General features: G+C 43.8%; 1 protein-coding gene across 1 annotated transcript in view; it reads left to right on the top strand.

The window, feature by feature from the left end:
- Positions 1 to 21221, top strand: part of ptpn20 (protein tyrosine phosphatase non-receptor type 20) — a 412353-nt gene that overhangs the window by 116391 nt on the left and 274741 nt on the right. The window contains exons 6-7 of the mRNA XM_072282567.1: positions 1845 to 1974; positions 12266 to 12646. Of these exons, the coding sequence (XP_072138668.1) occupies positions 1845 to 1974; positions 12266 to 12646 (511 nt within the window). The remainder of the gene's footprint in view (positions 1 to 1844; positions 1975 to 12265; positions 12647 to 21221) is intronic.

Below are 21221 nucleotides of genomic sequence, written 5' to 3'. Positions count from 1 at the left end.
CAAAAAATGGAAAGAATATAACACATCTGTAAATGTGCCAAAAGCAAGCCATCCTCAAAAACTGAGTGACTGTGCAAGAAGGGGACTAGTGAGGGAGGCCACCAAGAGACCTATGACAACTGGAGGAGTTACAAACTTCAGTGGCTGAGATGGGAGAGACTGTGCATACAACAACTGTTGCCTGGGTGCTTCACCAGTTGCAGCTTTATGGGAGAGAGGCAAAGAGAAAGCCACTGTTGAAAAAACAACGTATGAAATCTTCATTAGAGTTTATCAGAAGGCATATGGAAGACTTTGAAGTCAGCTGGAAGAAGGTTCTGTGGTCTGATGTAACCAAAATTGAGTTTTTTGGCCATTAGACTAAATGGCGTACTTGGCGTGAGCCAAACGCCGCACCATCATACCGTGAAGAATGGTGGTGGCTGCATCATGCTGTGGGGATGCTTCTCTGCAGCAGACCCTGGAAGGCTTGAGAAGGAAGAGGGTAAAATGAATGCAGCAAAATACAGGGAAATCCTGCAGGAAAACCTAATGCAGTCTGCAAGAGAACTGTGACTTGGGAGAAGATTTGTTTTCCAGCAAGACAATGACCCCAAGCTTAGAGCCAAAGCTACACGAGGCTTAAAACAACAAAGTTATGTCCTGGAGTGGCCGTCAGAGTCTAGACCTCAATCCAATTGAGAACTTATGGCTGAACTTGAAAAGGGCTGTTCATTCATGATCCCCGTGCAATATGACAGAGCTTGAGCAGTTTTGTATAGAAAAATGGGGAAAATTTGAAGTGCCCAGATGTGCAAAGCTGATAGAGACCTATCCACTAGACTCAAGGCTGTAATCGCTTCCAAAGGTGCATTGACTAAATACTGACTTGAAGGGGGTGAGTAATGAAGCAATCAATTAACTTGTGTTTTATATTTGTCATTAATTTAGATCACTTTGTAGAGATCTGTTTTCACTTGGGCATGAAAGAGTCTTTTACTGATGTTCAGTGTCAAACAAGCCAAATTAAATTCACTGTGATTCAATGTTGTAAAACAATAAAATAGGAACAATTCCAAGATGGTGGGGGGGGGGGGCGGAGATGAAACTTTATAGGTACCGTAAATTGAATGAAACGGCTGGTCCAGGTTACTGAGGGAAGTAAGAGGATAAATTGCAGCAGTCCTGGCCACAGCCTTCTAAACATCCGGAGTTTGGAGGAGTGCTACCTGAGGAATAAAGAATTGCATATATGAAATCATTGTCAGAAAGGGGTGCAGGAATAAATCCAGTCATTACAGACTGGTCAGCTGAACCCCTGTGCTGGGTGATATTCAAGAATCATCTGGGACAAAATTAACTGTCCCTTGACTATATGTTGAGGGAGTGTAGTTGATGTAGTATATACGGTGTTTTAAAAAGGTAGAATAAAAGGGGTGATATAAAATTAGCAATGTAACAGTAAATTTGTTTGGGCTGGAGGAAAGTGTGCTACTGTTCCCTGTGGTCCATGAGTGCTTTTCTTGCCGGAGCAGTTATTAACCTGGAACAATCATTCCTTGTAGACTTGGTGATCAGATCACATTTCACAGACTACGAATTATTCTTAATATGTTGTAGGTGCTTATCTGAAACATAAATGAGTGCAGCCGGCTATTGACCTATAACCTATGAAGTGTATGGAATAGTGTCATAGTGTTTAGTGTTAAGTTGCATCTTGAATTTGAAGTGCTGTCAAGATTTATTTCTCTACAGTGTGGCAAGCCTTGAAAATTAATTCTGCTAAAACAGGAACACTTTGCTGCTTGGTAGAGAATTTCCTCACCACGAATATTCTTTCAAATTCTCTTTTGATCTCTTTACAGAGGGATGAGGGAGAGCAGAGGAACAGCGATGTGATTCAGCGCGACCAGAGCTCAGTGATAAGGGAGAGGTTACATCGCAAGACGTTACCCAAGATGCCTGTTGTGACTCGCAGAACCAGTAATCACAAAGGTAGTCCTTTAATCCATGGAGCGTCAGTGGTACTGTAACCAAGTTACTTAGGGTGCTTGGCTTTGAAAGACACTGTCTCTGCAGCTTGATGAGGGGAGATTGACAGTGAATGCTGGAACCTAGTAGACAACTTAAGCCCTTACGTGTCATACCTTGTTAATCTTACTCTGCATACTGTTGTTCCTCTCTGCGCCTTGTGGCGGCATCAGGCAGCAATCTTGCCGTTTCTTTAGTATTTGTCTGCCTTACGAGACCGAGTTGCAAGCTCAACGCTCAACCCAGTACGGATGGAAAGCGTGCAAGGAGATGGCCGGATTCGAACCTGGGACCACTTGCCTCCAAGTCCAGTGCAGATGCCACTACACCGCTGACCGGCTACAACTGCCCCTACACCTCCTCCCTCATGACCATCCAGGGCCCTAAACAATGAGGCGACACTTCACCTGTGAGTCTGTTGGGGTCAATTACTGTGTTCAGTGCTCCCGGTGTGGCCTCCTGTACGTCAGTGAGACCAAAGTAGATTGGGAGACCGCTTCACGCTCTGTCTGACGGAAGGAGCAGGATCTCTCAGTGGCCACCCATTTTAATTCCACTTCCCAGTCCCATTCCAATATGTCCATCCATGGCCTCCTCCACTGTTGGGACAAGGCCACACTTAAGTTGGATGAAGAACACCTTATTGTCCGTTTGGGCAGCCTGCAACCTGATGGCATGAACATCAATTTCTCAAACTTCCGGTAATGCCTCCCCAATCCCCACTCCCCTTCTCCATTTCCCATCCCCTCTTCACTCTCTCATCTCATCTCACCAATCAACTTCCCAGCTCTTTTCTTCATCCCTCCCCTTCCAGGTTGCACCTATCACCAGGTGGTTCTCTCTCCCCTCCCCCCACCCCCACCTTTTAAAACTATTCATCAGCTTTTTTTTCCCAGTCCTGCTGAAGGGTTTCAGCCCGAAACGTTGACTGTACTTTTTTCCATAGATGCTGCCTGGCCTGCTGAGTTCCTCCAGCATTTTGTCTGTGTTGCTCTGCAGATTTTCACTTGTTTGTGGCTACTCTGCATGTACTGTATTCTTAAATGCTTGCTTTATGGAGAGATAATGCTGCGGTCTCTGCGGTGACACAACTGTTAGATCTGCTTCTCACCACTTCTGTGACCCGTGTTCAATCATGACCTCAGGTGCTGTCTGTATGGTGTTTGGCATGTTTTCCTCATGGCTGAGCAGGCTTCCCATGGGTGTCCTGCTGAGGAGTGCACACTGATAGGTTAATTGGTCATGGCCAATTTCCTCTGGTGTGCAGGCAAGTGGTAGAATTTCGGTGGAGTTGATGGGGATGTAGGATATAGAATAGGATAAGAGTAAATGGCTGCTCAATGCTCAGTATGGACAGTGGGCCTGAAAGCTCTTTATCTGTGGTGCATGATTCTATGTCTCTGTCCTGGCATACATGCTTATCACCCAGCCTCGGTAGCTGATTAGAAGTGCATTCAAGGCCTTCCTCTCAAACACCTGGACAAAGACCATTGTAAGAAGTGTTTTAAAATAAACTGTTCGTTAGTAGTTCTTGGTTTAAAGGTACTTGTACCGAAAATACTGTTGGGATTCTGATCCTTGTATTTGACATTGCCTGCTTAATTGCCTGATGGAATGTAAACTGTAGATTCTGGCTTCCCGCCCTTCCTTTTCAGTCCTGATGAAATTTCTCAGCCCAAAGTGTCACCCGTTTATTCCTCTCCATTAATGCAGCTGACCTACTGAGTTTCTCCAGCATCTTGTGCGTCGAGCTCAGGTTTTCAACATCTCCAGAATCTCTTGGATTTATGAAGATTTTAATGTCCACCTAAGTCTACTTGTTTCAAGCATTATAATACGTGATTTGGGCACAGTTTTAGGCAGTGATTGTTGGACAATGTGTCTAAGCACAATCCCATTCTCTTTTGCCCAATACAAGGTGATAGCAAAGACTAAACATGGAGATTCTTGGGCATTTCCATCTGTACTGAAGAGGGATTTCAACATGGTGTACTTGAGGTGATATAGGTGTGCAGTTATGGCCCCAGTACAGAGGGAGAGATACTGAAGCAGATGAAATGCTCGCTGAACTTTAATAAGAACTGTGCAGAACAAAAGGAAAAATGATAAACACTAGACCAACAGGGCTGATAACTAAAACTCTCAGACTAAAAGCTAACACTGATGCTGGGGTTAGGAAGCAACAACTTAATACTGAATAAATTCTACTTCTTTACAGTGTCAATCTAAGCTGTAGTCTACTTTCCTGGAGCATTGTGTTATGTAAACAGCAACAATGAGTATCAATAGAGACAGGTTATATAAAAACAAGAAAATATTTATTAAACACAGATAAACGGTATATAAAAAAAAACGAAAACCTTAACTGGAAGTTAACCGTTATGCAGCCATTCAACAAATCATCACTCGGCACTGGTTCTTAAAACGTTAAATGCGAAAACAGTTCTTAAAGCGGTACAGTCAGATATAGTTCTTAAAATGGTAAATTTGAAAGTCCAACAGATTTATACGTTCAATTAGGAGAGACTTCTCTGGAGAAGGATTTCTTCATAGATGCGATTTTCCTGCTGGTTCTGTCCAAAGGATTCATGATGCAGTAAATAAACAGTTTAAAACAACTGACTTTAATTTCTTTTAGAGAGAGAGCAAACCTTTGCATGAACTCCTTGCTCTTTTTTGCAAGAATTATCTCAATGCAGGTCGCTACTCCTTCAACGAAGACTCAATAAGGTCGACCCTTTGTTAAACTGCCAAACGATGCCGACTGCTCTCAATCCTTCGGGTCCTGTACTTCGATAAAGTCTTCACTCTCCCTTCTACTGGAATAAGGTACATCAGCACATCTAGCAAAAATTTCCAGTCCAATAATACTGTATCTTGCAACAGAACGCACAACCATCTCAAAAATGAAACTGCGTCACAAAAACAAACATGCAACAGAAACAGAGACACAGCGCGTTCTACCTGGAAATCTACAAAATAAAAACTAACTGCGTCAGCTGGGTCTTCCCTTATATACCCATGGTGCACATGTCATCACGTGACCTCACATCGGCAGGAAAATTACATCAGGTGACCTCCAAAAGACCATTACATCATTCTCACAAAAAAAAACAGATTTCCTTGAGGCATGTAACAATTGACATACCTGTGATTTGGTCAAGACACGACAAGACTGAAATGAAAAGAAGGGAGTTAAATGCAACAGCAATGAAACACTAATAGGCTGGAACGTACATACTCATGGGCGTGATTGTTGACCCTGTTCAGTTTTACGTCTGAGATGGTGCCCAGATTCTGCAGCAGAGTCTGTGGCTATGACAGGAGTCCCTCCTTACGCATAGTTCACAAGACACCAGAGGCCTGTGCCTACCGGAAGTCCTGGATGAGAAACTTGTCCAGGGTTTCATGAGTGAGAACCCAAGAATGGTCCTCAGCACCATACCCTTCCTAATCCATGTGATACTGGTCCCTGCCTCGCACCTGGTGAGATGCCAGGAAATGTTGCACAGAATAGACCAGGGACCCATCCACCAAACGGGGAAGAGGAGGAGGAAGTTACCGGCTTGAGCTGGGAAACATGGAGCACTGGGTGAATCTTCATTGATGATGGTAGGCAGTCTCTGTTTATAGCTTTTTGCACTCCGTAGCATTGGGCCAACTTTCAGATCTCACCTTTCAATGATCTCTAGATCCCAGCCAGACTTTCTCCCCTGGCTTGAGAGGCCTCACCTGTCAGCTGAGCCGATTGGCCTGCTGGACATATTGTTTTTGAGAGCTCAGCAGAGAAGCTCTGGCTCGTCTTCACGTGTGCTTGCAGTGTTGGATTAACTGCTCAGCAGCAGGAGCTCCTACGTCAGTGTCTTGGTCAGAGAAGAGCGGTGGATGGAATCCCTTTCGGCAGTCAAAGGGGGAATATGCCAGTGGAGGATGACTAGAGGTTATTGTGGGCAATCTCCACCCAAACCAGTTGGGAGCTCCAGAGACAATAAAAGTCTGGAGCTCGTGGGTCTGGGGCCCCCACAGCAGAGAAACTGGGAGCATTATGCGATTAGGGGAAGATGTTTGCAGGGAGAATTGAACTGTCAGAATTCTCCTTCTTGCTGACAAATATCCTCTTTAATGGAGCACTTGGGAAACGATGCCTGCAAATGTCCTGGCATCAGTACAGATGGGAACTCGTTCTCCTGCGCTGATCTCGTCCCTCCCGGGATAGGGGAATGCGACCCACCTGCATAGGCGTCTCTGCCGACTGTGTACCGGGTGATGAGGGAGAGGGTGGAGACAGACGGTGATCTAAAGCATAGGAAGCTCAGGACATTATTTCTCTGCGCTGTTCAGTTGCCTGGCCGTCAATTAGAAAGGCTGGATTTATCAGATCATCCTGGCGGTCCTGCTCGTCATGCACTGAGATCTCATGCTGGGCCCCTACGCTCGGCTCACACTGGAAATCAGTGATGAGGGATCTCTCATTCAACCCCAGCTCAAAAGCAAGCGTGCAGATCTTTACTGCATAGTCCCTCACTGTCCCTCTCTCTCTTGGTGCAAGTTAGCAGCCTCCTGACCCCATACTGGAAGATCAGACCCTCTCTTGAACTTGACTACAAATTGCTGGAAAGCTGGGCTGCAGAGTATTGAACAGGCTGAGTGGGGGTCCATCTAAGAGATTCACCATATAAACCAGTTTACGTGCGTCATCACCAAGCCGATCTAGCTGGGCTCGGAAAGTCAGCTCACAGTGGGTAATGAAATTCCTGCAGGTGCCAGGGTCACCCAGTATCTGCCTGGAGGAGGAATGCTTGGTTCTGGTCCAGATGCTGTCATGGGGGTCAGGGCAGGCTGATGAGTGTTAAAGAGGAGAATGATGGAGATACTGGGAGTGGGACTGTCCCAGCTGAAAGCTGCTGAATTGCGGCCGTGTGAGCGGTGATGGCTGACACCTGATGCTGGCTGTCAGTATTGAGCTGCTGAAGCACGGCCAGGAGAGCAGTAATAGCTGCCACCTGGTCCCGCTGTCTGTGGTGAGCTGCCGAACTGTCACCGCAAGGGCTGACACCTGTGCTTCCTGCTTGGACTTAGCTTGCTGCTCTGAGAGTAGTTTCCACACTGTGTATGACACTTCGGCCCACCCAGTCTGTACTGACTTTAGCTTCTTTCCTATCTGACCAATGAATGTCAGTACCATGGACAGCTGTTCTCTCTCTGCTGGGTCCATTTTGGTGGCCCTGTCTTTCTGACATGGGTGTACAGTTATGGCCCAAGCGCAGAGGAAGACACACTGAAGCAGATTGAAAAGTTCACTGAATTTTAAAAAGAACTGTGTAGGACAAAAGGAAAAATAATAAACTGAAAGCTAATGACGACACTATGGCTTGGCAGCAATAACTTAATGCTAAATAAATTCCTCACCTTTACAACACCAATCTAAACAGTAGTCTTTTGCAGAACAACGACAAAGGTAAGCAGGGAGTGTAGCCATCGCTGTGCTTTTGTCAAGACAAGTCTGGAACGAAAGGAAGAGAGTTAAATACAACTACAATGAAACTCTAATTGGCTGGAACATACATACTTAGGGGTGCGATTGATGACTCCGTTCAGCTGTCCGCCTGTGATGGCGTCCAGATTTAGTGGCAGAGTCTGTGGCTGTGACATAAGGGGAATATAAACTGCTTTTGGGTTCCCTGATGATAAAATTGGATAAGACTGATAAATCAAATGACAGAACTCAAGCAGTCAGTTTCAAGCAACACAATAAAAGCTGGTGAACTCAGTGAGTCAGGCACCATCTATGGAAGTAATGCACAGTCAACATTTCAGGTTGAGACTCAGTCTGAATGAGGTATTTGCTGGTTATGTTATCCACAATCATACTTCCTGTACTATGTCGCAGCAATCTTTCTTGTACTGAGGCATTGTTTAAATCTTCTGCTGAATCACAGGTATCTTTGTGATTTATTACAATGGTACTGACAATTTAAAAAAAAAAGATTTGCTCTTCCAGTTTTGGGACTCATCTGCAGCTCCATATGGGAACATGCCAATTCCCCGCCCAGGGATTTTCATTGCTGGATGTTAGTCCTAGTCTGGTGTGTAATATATGGATGTCCGAAATATCTGAAATTTCCCTAAACTTGTACGAAGCTTTCTGATATTATCAATACTTAATACAAGGTGAGATGGAAATGCTTAAATAAATTTCCAGCTAATTAGTTTCTTTGAAGGTGGGCCCATCCCCTCCCAAAATACTTCTACAGAATGACTGCGAGAATCTTCGTAAAATGTGCTCACCTCATGGTCGACAGTGTAGCACAGTGGTTAGTACAATGCTTAGAGCACCCAGCTGTAAGATTAGAGTTCAAATCCACCACTGTCTGTAAGGAGTTTGTACATTCTTCTTGTGACTGTGGCGGTTTCCTCCAGGTGCTCAGCTTCCTTTCACATTCCGAAGACATACGAATAGGGTTATAGAGTCATAGGAATCTATAGCACAGAAACAGGCTCTTCAGCTCATCTGGCCCATGGTGAATTATTATTCTGCCTCCTCCTATCGATCTGCACCTATGGATAGGTATTGATAGGTATCCCAACTATGGATAGTCATCCATACCCCTCCCATCCATGTACCTATCCAAAGTTCACTTAAATATTGAAATTTAACCCATGTCCATCAATTGAACCTGCAGCTCGTTCCACACTCTCACTACCTTTTGAATGAAAATGTTCCCCTTAAACATTTTACTCTTCACCCAACCTCAGTGGAAAAAGCCTGTCTGCATTTACCCTATCTATACCCCTCATAATTTTGTATACCTCTATCAGATCTCCCCTCAATCTCCTACATTCTATAGAATAAGTCCTAACCTATTCAAGCTTTCCCTCTAACTCAGGTCCTCAAGTCCCAGCTATATCCTTGCAAATTTTCTCTGTACTCTGTCTTTTTTACATCTTTCCTATAGATAGGTGACCAAAACTGCACACAATACTTCAAATTAGGCCTCACCAGTGTCAATGGTTCAATTTATATCAGAGAATATATGCAGTATACAACCTGAACATCTTCCTCTTTGCAGACATCCACAAAACAGAGAGAGAAAAACCCTATAAAATGAATGACAGAAGCTCATTATAACCCCAGTGTCCCCAATGCAAAAGCAGCAGAAGAACCATCAACCCTCCCCGCCTCCCCCACTTGCTCTAGCAATCATCAAACCCCACCACCACCCACCATGCAAGCAATAGCAAGCCCCCAGAGACCATGATTTGAGTCCATCAAAAACTACTGTCCATGCTAGCACCTTGACATCTCAGACAGGCTCGCTCTCTCTCTCTCTCTCTCTCTCTCTAACAAGGGAGAGAGAGGTATCGATCCTGCCACAGTGAGAAGGGAGGCCAACAGCTCGCTATTTCGATGGTACAATCTGCAGCGATGCTTGTTTGAGTTCCTCCAACTCTGAGCCAGCAGACTCTCACTCACCATCGAGAGGGAGAGAGAGAGAGAGAGAGATATTGTTCAAGTGCAGAAGCTTCCGACAGCTGCACCCACTGCCTCAATGTTTTGATCTCCCACGAGAATCAGCAACATCAGTGAGGAATCGGGTTGTCCAGAGGGCCGTGCCCCGAAGGCACACATCCTTCAAGCAGCTCCTGGAGTGGCCGAAACGCAGGCCGCTCTGAGGGTTCTGAGAGAACACCACCCGTGAAGAACATAGTTTGAGTGCAGCTGTAGATCATGGACCCTGACAGGACCCCGGCCACCTTGAAAAGGAAAGAAAAGACATGAGAACAGGAGATTTAAATTGTTTTGCAGATGACCTGGAAGAAGTTGCCCAGGTCCGCAAAAACCTTTGGTGCCATCTTATATAATTTTGACATAATACCTCAACTCTGGTGCTCGATATATTGATATATGAAGGCCAGTGTGCTTTCTTTATGACCTTATCGACCTGTGACACCAGTTTCACGGATTTATGGATCTGCATTCCCAGATCCCTCTACTTTTTCCTCAGTGCCCTAACACTCACCATGTAAGACCTACCCTGCTTGGTCCTGTCAAAGTGCAACACCTCACACTTATCTATATTAAATTCTATCTGCCATTTTTCAATCCAGTTATCCAGTTGGTCCAGATACTGGTGCAAACTTTGATAGTCTTCCTTGCTGTCTGCTACACCCCCAATCTTGGTAACATCCACAAATTTGCTGATCCAGTTAACCACATGATCACCCAGACTGTTGATATGGATGACAAATCACAACGGACTCAGCACCGATCCCTGCGACACACCTTTAGTTACAGTCCTCCAGTCAGAGAGGAAACCATCTACTACCACTCTCTGGCTTCTCCCATGAAGCCAGTGTCTAGTCCAATTTACTACCTCATCTTGAATGCCAAGCAACTGAACCTTCTTGACTAACCTCTCTTGTTGGACCTTGTCAAAGACCTTGCTAAATTTCATGTAGACAACATCTACTGCCATGCATTCCTGGTAACTTCCTCAAAAAACTCTATAAGATTGGTTAGACACGACTTACCACACACAAAGCCTTGCTGAAATCCCTGATCAGTCCCTGTCTATCTAAATACTTATATATCCAGTCCCTTAGAATATCTTCTAGTAACTTTCCCACCACTGATTTCAGGTTCACTGGTCTATAATTTCCCAGCTTATTTTTAGAGCCTTTCTTAAACAACTGAACAAAATCAGCTATCCTCCCCAGCACCTCATTCGTGGCTAAGGATGTTTTAAATATCTCTGCTAGGGCTCCTGCAATTTTTGCACTTGCCTCCCACAGGGTCTGAGGATTTATTCAACCTAACTTGCTTCAAGACAGCAGACCTTGCCTCCATAACCTTATTGCTGCTTTGCCTTACTTCTATAGACACTATGTCCATCTCTTGGGTGAATAAAGGTTGAAAAAATGCATTTAAGATCTCCCCCATCTCTTTCGGCTCCATGCATAGATTACCAATCTGATCTTCCAGAGGACCAATTTTGTGCCTTGCAATCCTTTTGCCCTTAGCATATCCGTAGAGCCTGCAGAATTCTCCTTCACTTTGTCTGCTCAAGCAACCTCATGCCTTGTCTGCCAAAGCAACCTCATGCTTTCTTTTAGCCCTCCTGATTTACTTCTTAAAAGTTCTCTTGTATTTCTTATACACCTCAGGTATCTCACTTGTTCCTACCTGCCTATACCCGCTGTGCATCTCCTTTTTCTTAACCAGAGCCTCAATTTCTCTCAGAAATCAAGGTTCCCTAAACCTGTTATCCTCACTTTTTATTCTGATCGGAACATACAAACTCTGTACCCTCAGAATTTAACTTTTGAAGGCCTCCCATTTACCAAGTATACCTTAGCCAGAAAACAACCTGTCCAACCCACACTTGCCAGAGCCTTTCTAATACCATCAAAATTGGCCTTTCTCCAATTTAGTATCTCAGCTCAAGGACCAGACTTAGCCTTTTCCATAATTGCCTTGAAATTAATGACATTATGACCACTGGATGCAAAGTAGTCATCTACAAACATCTGTCATCTGCCCCATCTCATTCCCTAATAGGAGATCTAGTATCACACTCTCCGTAGTTGGGACTTCTATGCACTGATTAAGGAAATTTTCCTGAACACATTTAACAAACTCTTTCCCATCCAGCCCTTTTACAGTAAGGGAGTCCCAGTGAATATGTGGAATGTTAAAATCACCTACTATCACATCCTCAAGATTCTTGCAGCAGTCTGTGATTTCTCCACAAATTTGCTCCTCTAAATCCCTTGAACTGTTGGACAGTTAGAAAGTTGAGGACGTGCCATGTTGGTGCAAAAGTGTGATAGGCCAGCAGAATCCTCGTTAATTTGATTCAAATGGTGCATTTCACTGTATGTTTTGACATACATGTAACAAATAATGCTAACCTATCTTTGTAATTTAGAAAAATGCAGTTTTAATGGCACTGCACCCTTAGTAATTCCAGGATTGATTCTTTGGTATATTACTCATTATTAATCATTAATCAATTCCTGAAAGATCGCTGCAGAAGGTTGACTTTGCTCTAACCCCTCTGAGACCCACTTCGATGTTATCAGCACACTTTCATGTTGTTGTAAGTAAAAAATCTTTGTTAATCAATGCTAATTGAGGTTAAAACAGCAAAAGCAGATTGACGAATTGCAGTTACAGTGGATCATATTAATTCAGCATGAAATGCTTCTGTTTCCCAAAGTTTTGAGTTGATGTGAACATTTTGTTTTGTTTCAGGGGAGAACAGATTTTCTCACAGGACAGAGGCTGGTATTGACTCGTTCTTGTCAAACAGATCCTTTAGTCAACCAACGCCACTCAACCTAGGGCCTATTACACGGAGCTTCAGCCAAGATCAAAACAACAGTGCCAAGCCTTTCACTACTGCTCCAGATGCTAATGGTAACTCTGGGGCTTCCAAGCCCCTCATGGGAATTTCCTCTTACCTCTCGCGATCTAAGGAATTTATCAATGGCAGACCGCAACAGGCAGTTTCGGGAGACAAAAAGGTTCACAGTTCTTCTGAAGCTTGCATCACTTCGGCATTGGATGCCTATGGAAGAAGTAAGGGCAGGCGAGGTGAATGGCAGAAAATACAGCATGCAATCTCAGTGGAAGGTAAGTGGTAGAATACGCCATCTCATGGTCTCTCTCATGCCCTTGCTAACTTCAGATAGCTCTCAATCAATGCACAAAGCACTGGAGGAACCCAGCGGGTCATACAGAGAAATGGACAGTCAACAGTTTGGGTTGTGACCCATCATTTGTCTAAATGAAGGGCCTTAACCTGAAACACTGACTGCCCATTCCCCTGCATAGATGCTGCCCGACCTGCTGAGTTCCTCCACCAATTTGTGTGTTGCTCCAGATTTCAGCGTCTCCATTGTGAATCCAACTAATTCTTCTGGTTGTAGCTCTCTTTAACAGGGTTAAGTTTGAGAAGAAAGTCTTTAAAATCCTGTTTAAATTGTGAGGTTTTGCTTATTCCTCTTTTTCAAGCTTTCTGGGCCTAGCTAGAGAGATTTTGCTTCTTAACTTGTCTTCTCTGGAGTCTAATTCCTATTGTACATCTCACATAATGACTAGTCATCATTCAACCACTGTTATTGTTCATCGCGATTGCTCTTTGTTTCTTGTCCCCAGTTGCAAATATATACATCGTATAAATATTGCGGCAGTGAGCTGCAGTAGCCATGTGCCACCATTAGCCTTAACAACTTTGGGTGACCGGAGTGAATTGAAAGATCTAGGCTTTTCAGTTGTCATCTGGTGAGCCACATTTGAATCAGCTGTCAATCCCCATGAAAAGTCACCTGTTGCTCAATCTGAACAACAACCAGTGGCCAGGATATATTTTTATTTGTTTATTAGGGATAATGCAGAACAAGCCCTTCTGGCCCAATGAACCAGATCTCCCAGCAACCCACCTCTTTAACCCTCGCCTATTCAAGGGACAGTTTACAATGACCAATTGATCTACTAAATGGTTTGTCTTTGGAATGTGGGAGGAAACCAGAGCACTTGGAGAAAACCCATGCATCCATGGGAAGGACGTTCAGACTCCTTACAGATGCATGGGTTTTCTCTAAGTACTCTGGTTTCCTCCTTACAGATGGTGTTGGAATTGCACTCTGTATTCTGATGAATATTGTTACACTAACTACTGTACTATAGATGGTCAATACATGTGGCTTCACCAATGCATAAGTCAAAGCAGTGGACAGGCAGGGTATTAGTGTTCATATGGACACCTTGAACACTGTAATTTAGAATTACAGTTAGTCCTGACGAAGGATCTCGGCCTGAAACGTTGACTGCACCTATTCCTAGAGATGCTGCCTGGCCTGCTGCGTTCACCAGCAACTTTGATATGTGTTGCTTGAATTTCCAGCATCTGCAGAATTCCTGTTGTTTGTAATATAGAATTTATTGGTGAAGGAGGAATGCTTTAGGTGAAGCATATTTGAACTTTTATAGCAAGTTTTGAGATTGATGAAGTACAGCTTGTGCCATTTATAAAGCAATGGCAACATTATTAAGCCACTCCACAGAGAAAATGCCTTGGACTAAATGGCAGGGAACCTTTGGCCCAAGGTTTTTAATCATCGACACACCTCTACTGCCAGACAGAACACAGCCCGGAATAGGCAGTCTTGTCAAAAGGCCACTGGCTTCCTTTATAAGGAGGTAGCCTCAGAGGTTTAATGCGAGTCCGGACTAAGAGCTGGAGTAGTCCTCTATTTTGGTCACAGGATGGTGAGGTGGGTAATGTTCCTTACAGCTGCTGCGCTAGCTCCCAGTGATCACAAACCAAGGGGGAAGGTACCTTCTTTCCTCTCACTATAGGGCTGGGGGTATGGGCCCAGCTATTGTTGGCAAAATTTCAGATGGTGATGAGGTGGTGTACAGGAGTGAGATAGATCTGCTGGATGAGCAGTGTTGTAACAACGACCTTGCACTCAACGCCAGGTCCTCATCGTGGGATCAGCAGTGGTAAGGGTGACCTGTTTCAAGATGGTACAACAGCACCTATTTTTAATTAGGAGTTTGAGGAGACTTGGTATGTCACCAAAGGCATTCACAAATTTCCACAGATATACCGTGGAGAGCGTTCTAACTGGCTGCATCACTACGTGGTATGGAGGGGCCACTGCACAAGATCAGAAAAAACTGCAGAAAATTGTAAGCTCAGCCAGCTCTATCACGGGCGCTAGCCTCCCCAGCATCGAGGAAGCTTGCAAAAAAGTGATACCTCAAAAAGGTGGCATCCATCATTAAGGAGCCCATCACCCATTTCATGCTCTCTTCTCACTGCTCCCACCAAGGAGGAGATACAGGAGCCTGAAGCCACACACCCAATGCTTTAGGAATAGCTTCTTTCCCTCTGAATGGACACTGATCCCATGAACACTAGCTCACTAGTTTTGTCTCTTTTTGCACTAATTATTTAATTTTTTAATATATATATTTCTTTTTGTAATTTAAGGTTTTTTTAGTGTGTATTGCCGCCACAAAATGACATATTTCGCGACATAAGCCAGTAATATTAGACCTGATTCTGACCCTGCTCAAAATAGATATGACGTTGGGGATCTCTGGAAGAAATTGAGCAGAGCTGCCAATGTTTTATCCTCATCTTTAACATCTTGTGTTGGATTCTACAATCACTGAGGGTGGGGGTGGGATTGGAATTGGTTTATTATTGCTACAGATACGAAGGTCCAGTGAAAAGCTTGTCTTGCATACTATTCATACAGATGAATTCATTGCAACAGTGTTTTGGGGTATTTAAAGTGTAACAGCTACAGAGAAAGTACATTACAGGTCATCAACAAGCTGCAAGTTATAACAAGGTGGATTGCAATGTCCAGGGTCCATCTTATTGCACTGGAGAGCCACTCAATAGTCTTATAGCAGTGGAGTCGAAGCTGTCCTTGGGCCTAATATTACGTGCTTTCAGGCTTTTGTATCTTCTGCCTGATGGGAGAGGGGAGAGAAGAGAAAGTTCAGAGCATTTGGGGTCTTTGATTATTCCGGCTGTTTTACTGAGGCAGCCAGAACTACAGACAGAGCTCATGGAAGGGAGCTTGATTTCCATGATCGGCTGAGCTGTGTCCACAATCTCTGCACTTTATTGCAGTCTTAGGCAAAACAATTGTGAGAGCAAACTGTAATGCATCCAGATAGGATGCTTTCTATGGTGCATTGATAAAAATTGGTAAAGGTCTTGCAGCTTCCTCCTTCACTATTTAATTGTCCATCATACTTTACAGTCGGATGTGGTCGGACTGCAGACCATCAACCTGATCTAGTGATTGTGGGATGGCTTTGTTGTCTCTGCTGGCCTTGTTGCTTCATGTATGTGAATATGTGTTGTTAGCTTTCACTGGATAGTCAGCCACACGGTACTGCTCCCAGCATGCCCTGTTGCACCTCTCATTGACCTGGGGTTTACTGCCAAGCTGGATTGTAACTGCAGAGTGAGGCAACAGCCAGGCCTTGAGGTTGCAGATTGTGGGCTATGCACTTCTGCTACCACTGATGCTCCATAGTGTCTGGAAAATGGGTGTCCAACTTTGTGTCTACGCCATCGGATACACTGGTCATGCCATACAGGGTGCTGGAGGGTGTTTTAAGGCAGCACTTTGTCTCCATAAGGACTGTGACCAGCCTCACTAATCTGCATCTGACAGATTTATCTGCCATATGGACATTAGTGAGGAACAGGCCAAGTAAATTTAGCCCCTCTTCAGTTCACATGGTGTAAACACATCCTTAAGGCTTAGCCATCTCAGTTGGGGTGAGGGAATTACCAAGCCTCTCTTGGTGTCAAAGACCAAACGTGCCACAACCAGGATACTTTCTATTTTGTAGCTACTTACAATACATCTTCCTCAACATGAAGGTGTACTGATTCCTCAGCTGAGGAAGGATGGTCAAAGTTCAAAGCAAAATTTATGATCAGAGTGCATACATGGCAATCTTTTTCCTGCGACATACTCAGCAAATCTATAGAATGGTAACTGTAAACGGGATCGATGAACATGCAAATATAAATAAATAGCAATAAATAACGAGAGCATGAAAAAAGAAGATGATGAGTCCTTAAAGCGAGTGGCAAACAGGTTTCCTTGCTGTTTTTTGATGACGTTTTAGTCCTAGTGGGGTCTACAGTCACTATTGAGAGCTTCCTTGGCCACACCATTCTGATAGTTTTGGATTGCAATACCAAGTTCTGGTGAAACAGAGATGCTAGGATTTGCAGTGGAAGTGTCAGAGATTTTGACTGAGAGATTGATTTTATGCATGCGTCTGTGTCAGGCTTTTGATTAATGAGTGTGTGCTTCAACATTGCCAATTTAGTCTTGAATGTTCACAATAAAGGCCTCATTTACCTCACCAAGGACAGTAATCTGGAGTAACTTTGCTGTTGGCAAATGTGCTGCCTGGACCAGTGTCAGATGGCCTGTCTGGGTTTATTCTTTTTGAATATTTTGGGTTTCACACGTCCGAGAATCGTAGCCAGTTAAGAGTGCGTATGGGCAAATTTTCGTCCCCTCTCATGTGGATGTTAGTGAACCAGACACACCCTGTAGTGTCACGGTTTTGCTGGTAGGTTTAAGTAACTTGACAGGAGCCTGGAAACCTGTTTCAGAAGGGAGAAAAGCTAAGCTGTAAAGAGCAAACAGGGGCTCAGGCAGAGGTATATTTGGGAAGGAAGATGGAGAAGGCAATAATGCAGGGCAACAAAGGGGGATGAGGATAATCAGAGCATATCAGGAAGGGGCAGGGTGTATCAGAGTGCACTGGCACGTAGAGTCTGGGTGAGGGAAAATTATCAAGTGAAATGAAGGTTCCTTATTTCATTATGTATAGCATTTGAAATTAGTAGATGGTTTGATGGACTAAATTCAATTCAATGTATGCTCAGTGGCCACTTTATTAGCTACAGTAGCCGCTGTGTGGATTTCTGTATGTTCATGCTCTTTTGTTGCCATATCCCATCCACTTCAAGGTTCAACATGTGCTAACAAAACATTGTGATAACAAAAAAAACCTACTAAGCAGAAAAGTGAGAGAAAAAAGAAAGAACCGATTAGGTGTACAACGCCAGAGTCATGCATCATACAAAAAGCTTCTCAAAATAAAGGATTATTTTTCATGATCTTTGTTTCCAGAACAGGCTCAACTTTTCCTTGCAGCTATCATTCCTGGATTCAGGACGATAATTCATTCCTGTACTCTCTCTGGGATCGCCACTCCATTCCTAGAGTGAGGTAATCAGAGATGGAGTATTCTGAGCATCCATTTGATGGCCTCATAGGTCGTAGATGGTTTCTCCTTAGCAAAGCACTTATCTACCTATCTGGCTGTATTACACATCCAGGGTGTCTAAGTGTTGTATGACATGAATTTCCTGTTATATTTCACTGTCACATTTCATTTTGATAGGAATAGCATAAATTCATATTGCAGTGTGATATTTTAATTGAGCATTCAAATGGAAAACTGACAATACAATGGTGCAGCTGGTAGTCCTGCTGCTTCACAGCTCCAGTGACCCAGTGAACTCCAATAAATGCATCAAACTTGATGTCCTTTTCACAAAGCTATTTGATTTTTCATCATTTATCTCACTTTTCTCAGTGTCCTGCTGCAGTGTTTTTGATAAGTGTTTGAAGTTTATTGATTGTAGTTTCCTGCATGTGCTGTTTTCTAATCTCATTGTAGCTTTCCAAAATCTGGAGAAATTGGGGAACCTCAGCATCAGCTATCTCACTAGCCAGTTCTTTTTGGATCCCAAAATAGAGATCATCAGAGCACAGTTACTCGTGAGCTGCGAGCCAAAGTTTGCTCAGTCAGTACAATTTGACAGACAACTTTCTACCAGCATTAACATTGTCATCTGTATATGGAAATTTCATGAAACTAGTACAAAGTAATAATTCCCAGAGAATGTTGCAAAGGTTATGTTGGTCGTTAGTTAGCACCTGGTTCAGTTCGTACATCTCAGAGGGACATACACACTTTGATGAGTATGTATGTCCATCTGAGATTTATGAATTGACCTAGAGGTTCTGAAACACTCAATCTTATCTAGATATGAGAAGCGTTAGAAGTTCCTGAGCATCAACATCTCTGAGAATCTTCTCTGGGTCCAACACATTGATGCAGTCACAAAGAAGGCACATGAGTGGCTCTACTTCATTAGCAATTTGAAGAGATGTCACCAACGAACCTTACAAAGTTCTGTAAGTGCATGGAGAAGAGTATTTCAAAGATGAGAAAATTTGCCGATGCTGGAAATCCAAAGCAACAAAATGCTGGAGGAACTCAGCAGGTCAGGCAGCATGTATGGAAAAGAGTAAACACTCGATGTCTCAGGCTGAGACCCTACATCAGGACTGAAAGGGAAGGGGGAAGGAGTCAGGGCAAGGGGGTGGGGGGAGGGGAGGAAGAAGCCCAAGGCGGCAGGTGATAGGTGAAACTGGGAGGGGGTAGGGATGAAGTAAAATGCTGCAAAGTTATTGGTGAAAGAGATAGAGGGCAGGAGAATGGGGAATCTGATAGGAATGGGCAGAAGACCATGGAAGAAAGGGAAGGGGGAAGAGCACCAGAGGCAGATTAGGAGGGAAACAGGAATAAGGAATGGTGAAGGGGGGAGGGGTGTGCAATTACTGGAAGTTTGAGAAATCTATGTTCACGCCATTAGGTTGGAGGATACCCAGATGGAATATAAGATGTTGCTCATCCAAACTGAGTGTGGCCTCCTCGTGGCAGTAGAGGAGGCCATGGACTGACATGTTGGAATGGGAATGGGAAGTAGAACTGAAATTGCTGAGGCCAGCATGGCATGAAGGGTTGGAAGGGCTTGCTCTGAGCTGTGTCACTAAAATAAACAAAAAATAAAAATAAATAAATTCTTTGTTGTATATAAAGTTTTTGCTAAACTTGTTTAAGATAAGGAGTATGAAGGTTGTCCACACATTGTAACAACTGCAAAGTCTGACATGCTTTGGATTGAAGTTTCTCCTGTAATACCATGAGCTCTTACCTTTTTTTAAGCAGCCTTTTGTGCAGCACCTTGTCAAATTGTTCTGAAAATCCAAATATACAACATCCCCTGACTTTCCTTTGTCTATCCTGTTTGTTATTTCCTGAAAGAATTCCAACAGATTAGCAGGCAAAATTTCTCCTACTGAATTTGGCCTGTTTTATCATGTGCTTCCAAGTACCCTGAAACTTCACCGTTAATAGTGGAATCCAACATCTTCCCAACCACTGAAGTCAGGCTCACTGGCCTATAATTTCCTTTCTTCTGTCACCCTCCCTTCTGCACGAGTGGAGTGACATTTGCAAATTTCCAGAACTCCAGAACTATACTTACTGAATTAACCTGCTATTTCCTTGTGCCACCACTTCTGGCTGCTCACCCTCCCCCTTTAGAATGCTGTGGACCTGATCTGAGATATCCCTGACCATCGCTCCTGAGAGGGAACATACCATCTAGGTGTCACTTTCACATCCATAGAATCTCCTGTCTGCTCCTCCAACTATGATATACCCTATCATTACTACACTCCTCTTCTCACCTCTTCCTTTCTGAGCCACAGAGCCAGGGACTCGGTTGCTACGGCATCCTCTTGGTAGGCCATTCCCCCTCAACAGTATTCCAAGTAGTATAGTTATTATTCTGCGACGTCACTGGTGCTAAGCTGTATGGGTCCTAATGCCCTTCCCTTGGACAACATCGGTGTCGTGGAGAGGGGAGACTTGCAGCATGGGCAACTGTCGGTCTTCCATACAACCTTGCTCAGGCCTGCGCCCTGGAGAGTGAAGACTTTCCAGGCGCAGATCCATGGTCTCACAAGACTAACGGATGCCCTTAATTTAATAGTTATTATTGAGAACAGCCACAGGGGCACTCTGCACTGGCTGCCTATTCCCTTTCACTCTCCTGACAGTCATCCAGCTACCTGTCTTCTGCAACCTAAAGGTGACTACCTCCCTGTAGCTCCTATCTATCACTTCCTCATTGTCCCGGATGAGTTGAAGATCATTAAGGTGAAGCCTATGCACATCCAGACACACATCAAATTTTCAGAAAAATGATAAATATGGTCAAAATGGACTCAATTACTTGGAGTAGAAAAGGAGATAACTTTTTGTAGATAGCAGATCTCCAAGAGCTGAGATTCAGTTGGTAGAATTGCCTCAGTCAGAGAGTTATGAGTTTAAATGTTATTTGAGATTTGGTTGTGAATTCCAGGCTGGTGTTCCAGGACCATAGAGAATGAAGTCGGATGTTTCTTTGTGACATAGTAAGCAAGCCGATCTTTCAGTGTAGACATCTCAACTACTGTGGAGAGGATGGTTACTCTTGCTCTAACAAAATTAAATTAAAAATGATTATTAATTGCTGAATAAGACTATCCCTTACCTTGGATCATTATATTTGCAATTGTTAAGCTCTTTTTCCCCCAGAATGCTGTTTAATTTCTTGCTGAACGCTTCATTTTGATTAATAGTCAGTAGCCTGCAGTCAGTGTGAAGGAGAAACATCCTTCAGTCTGACTAAGTGCCTTATTTTGAGAGATAATGTATCCCAACTATGTTGGAATTCTGAAGGACGAGGAATAAACCGGGATGCATCGTATGAATCAAAACAACTAATTTAATATACTAAACAAAC

Source organism: Mobula birostris, chromosome 18 (assembly GCF_030028105.1).
Source record: "Mobula birostris isolate sMobBir1 chromosome 18, sMobBir1.hap1, whole genome shotgun sequence".
NCBI classification, from domain to species: Eukaryota; Metazoa; Chordata; class Chondrichthyes; order Myliobatiformes; family Myliobatidae; genus Mobula; species Mobula birostris.
Note: the sequence above shows the minus strand (reverse complement) of the source record. Positions and strands in the feature narration are given on the sequence as shown.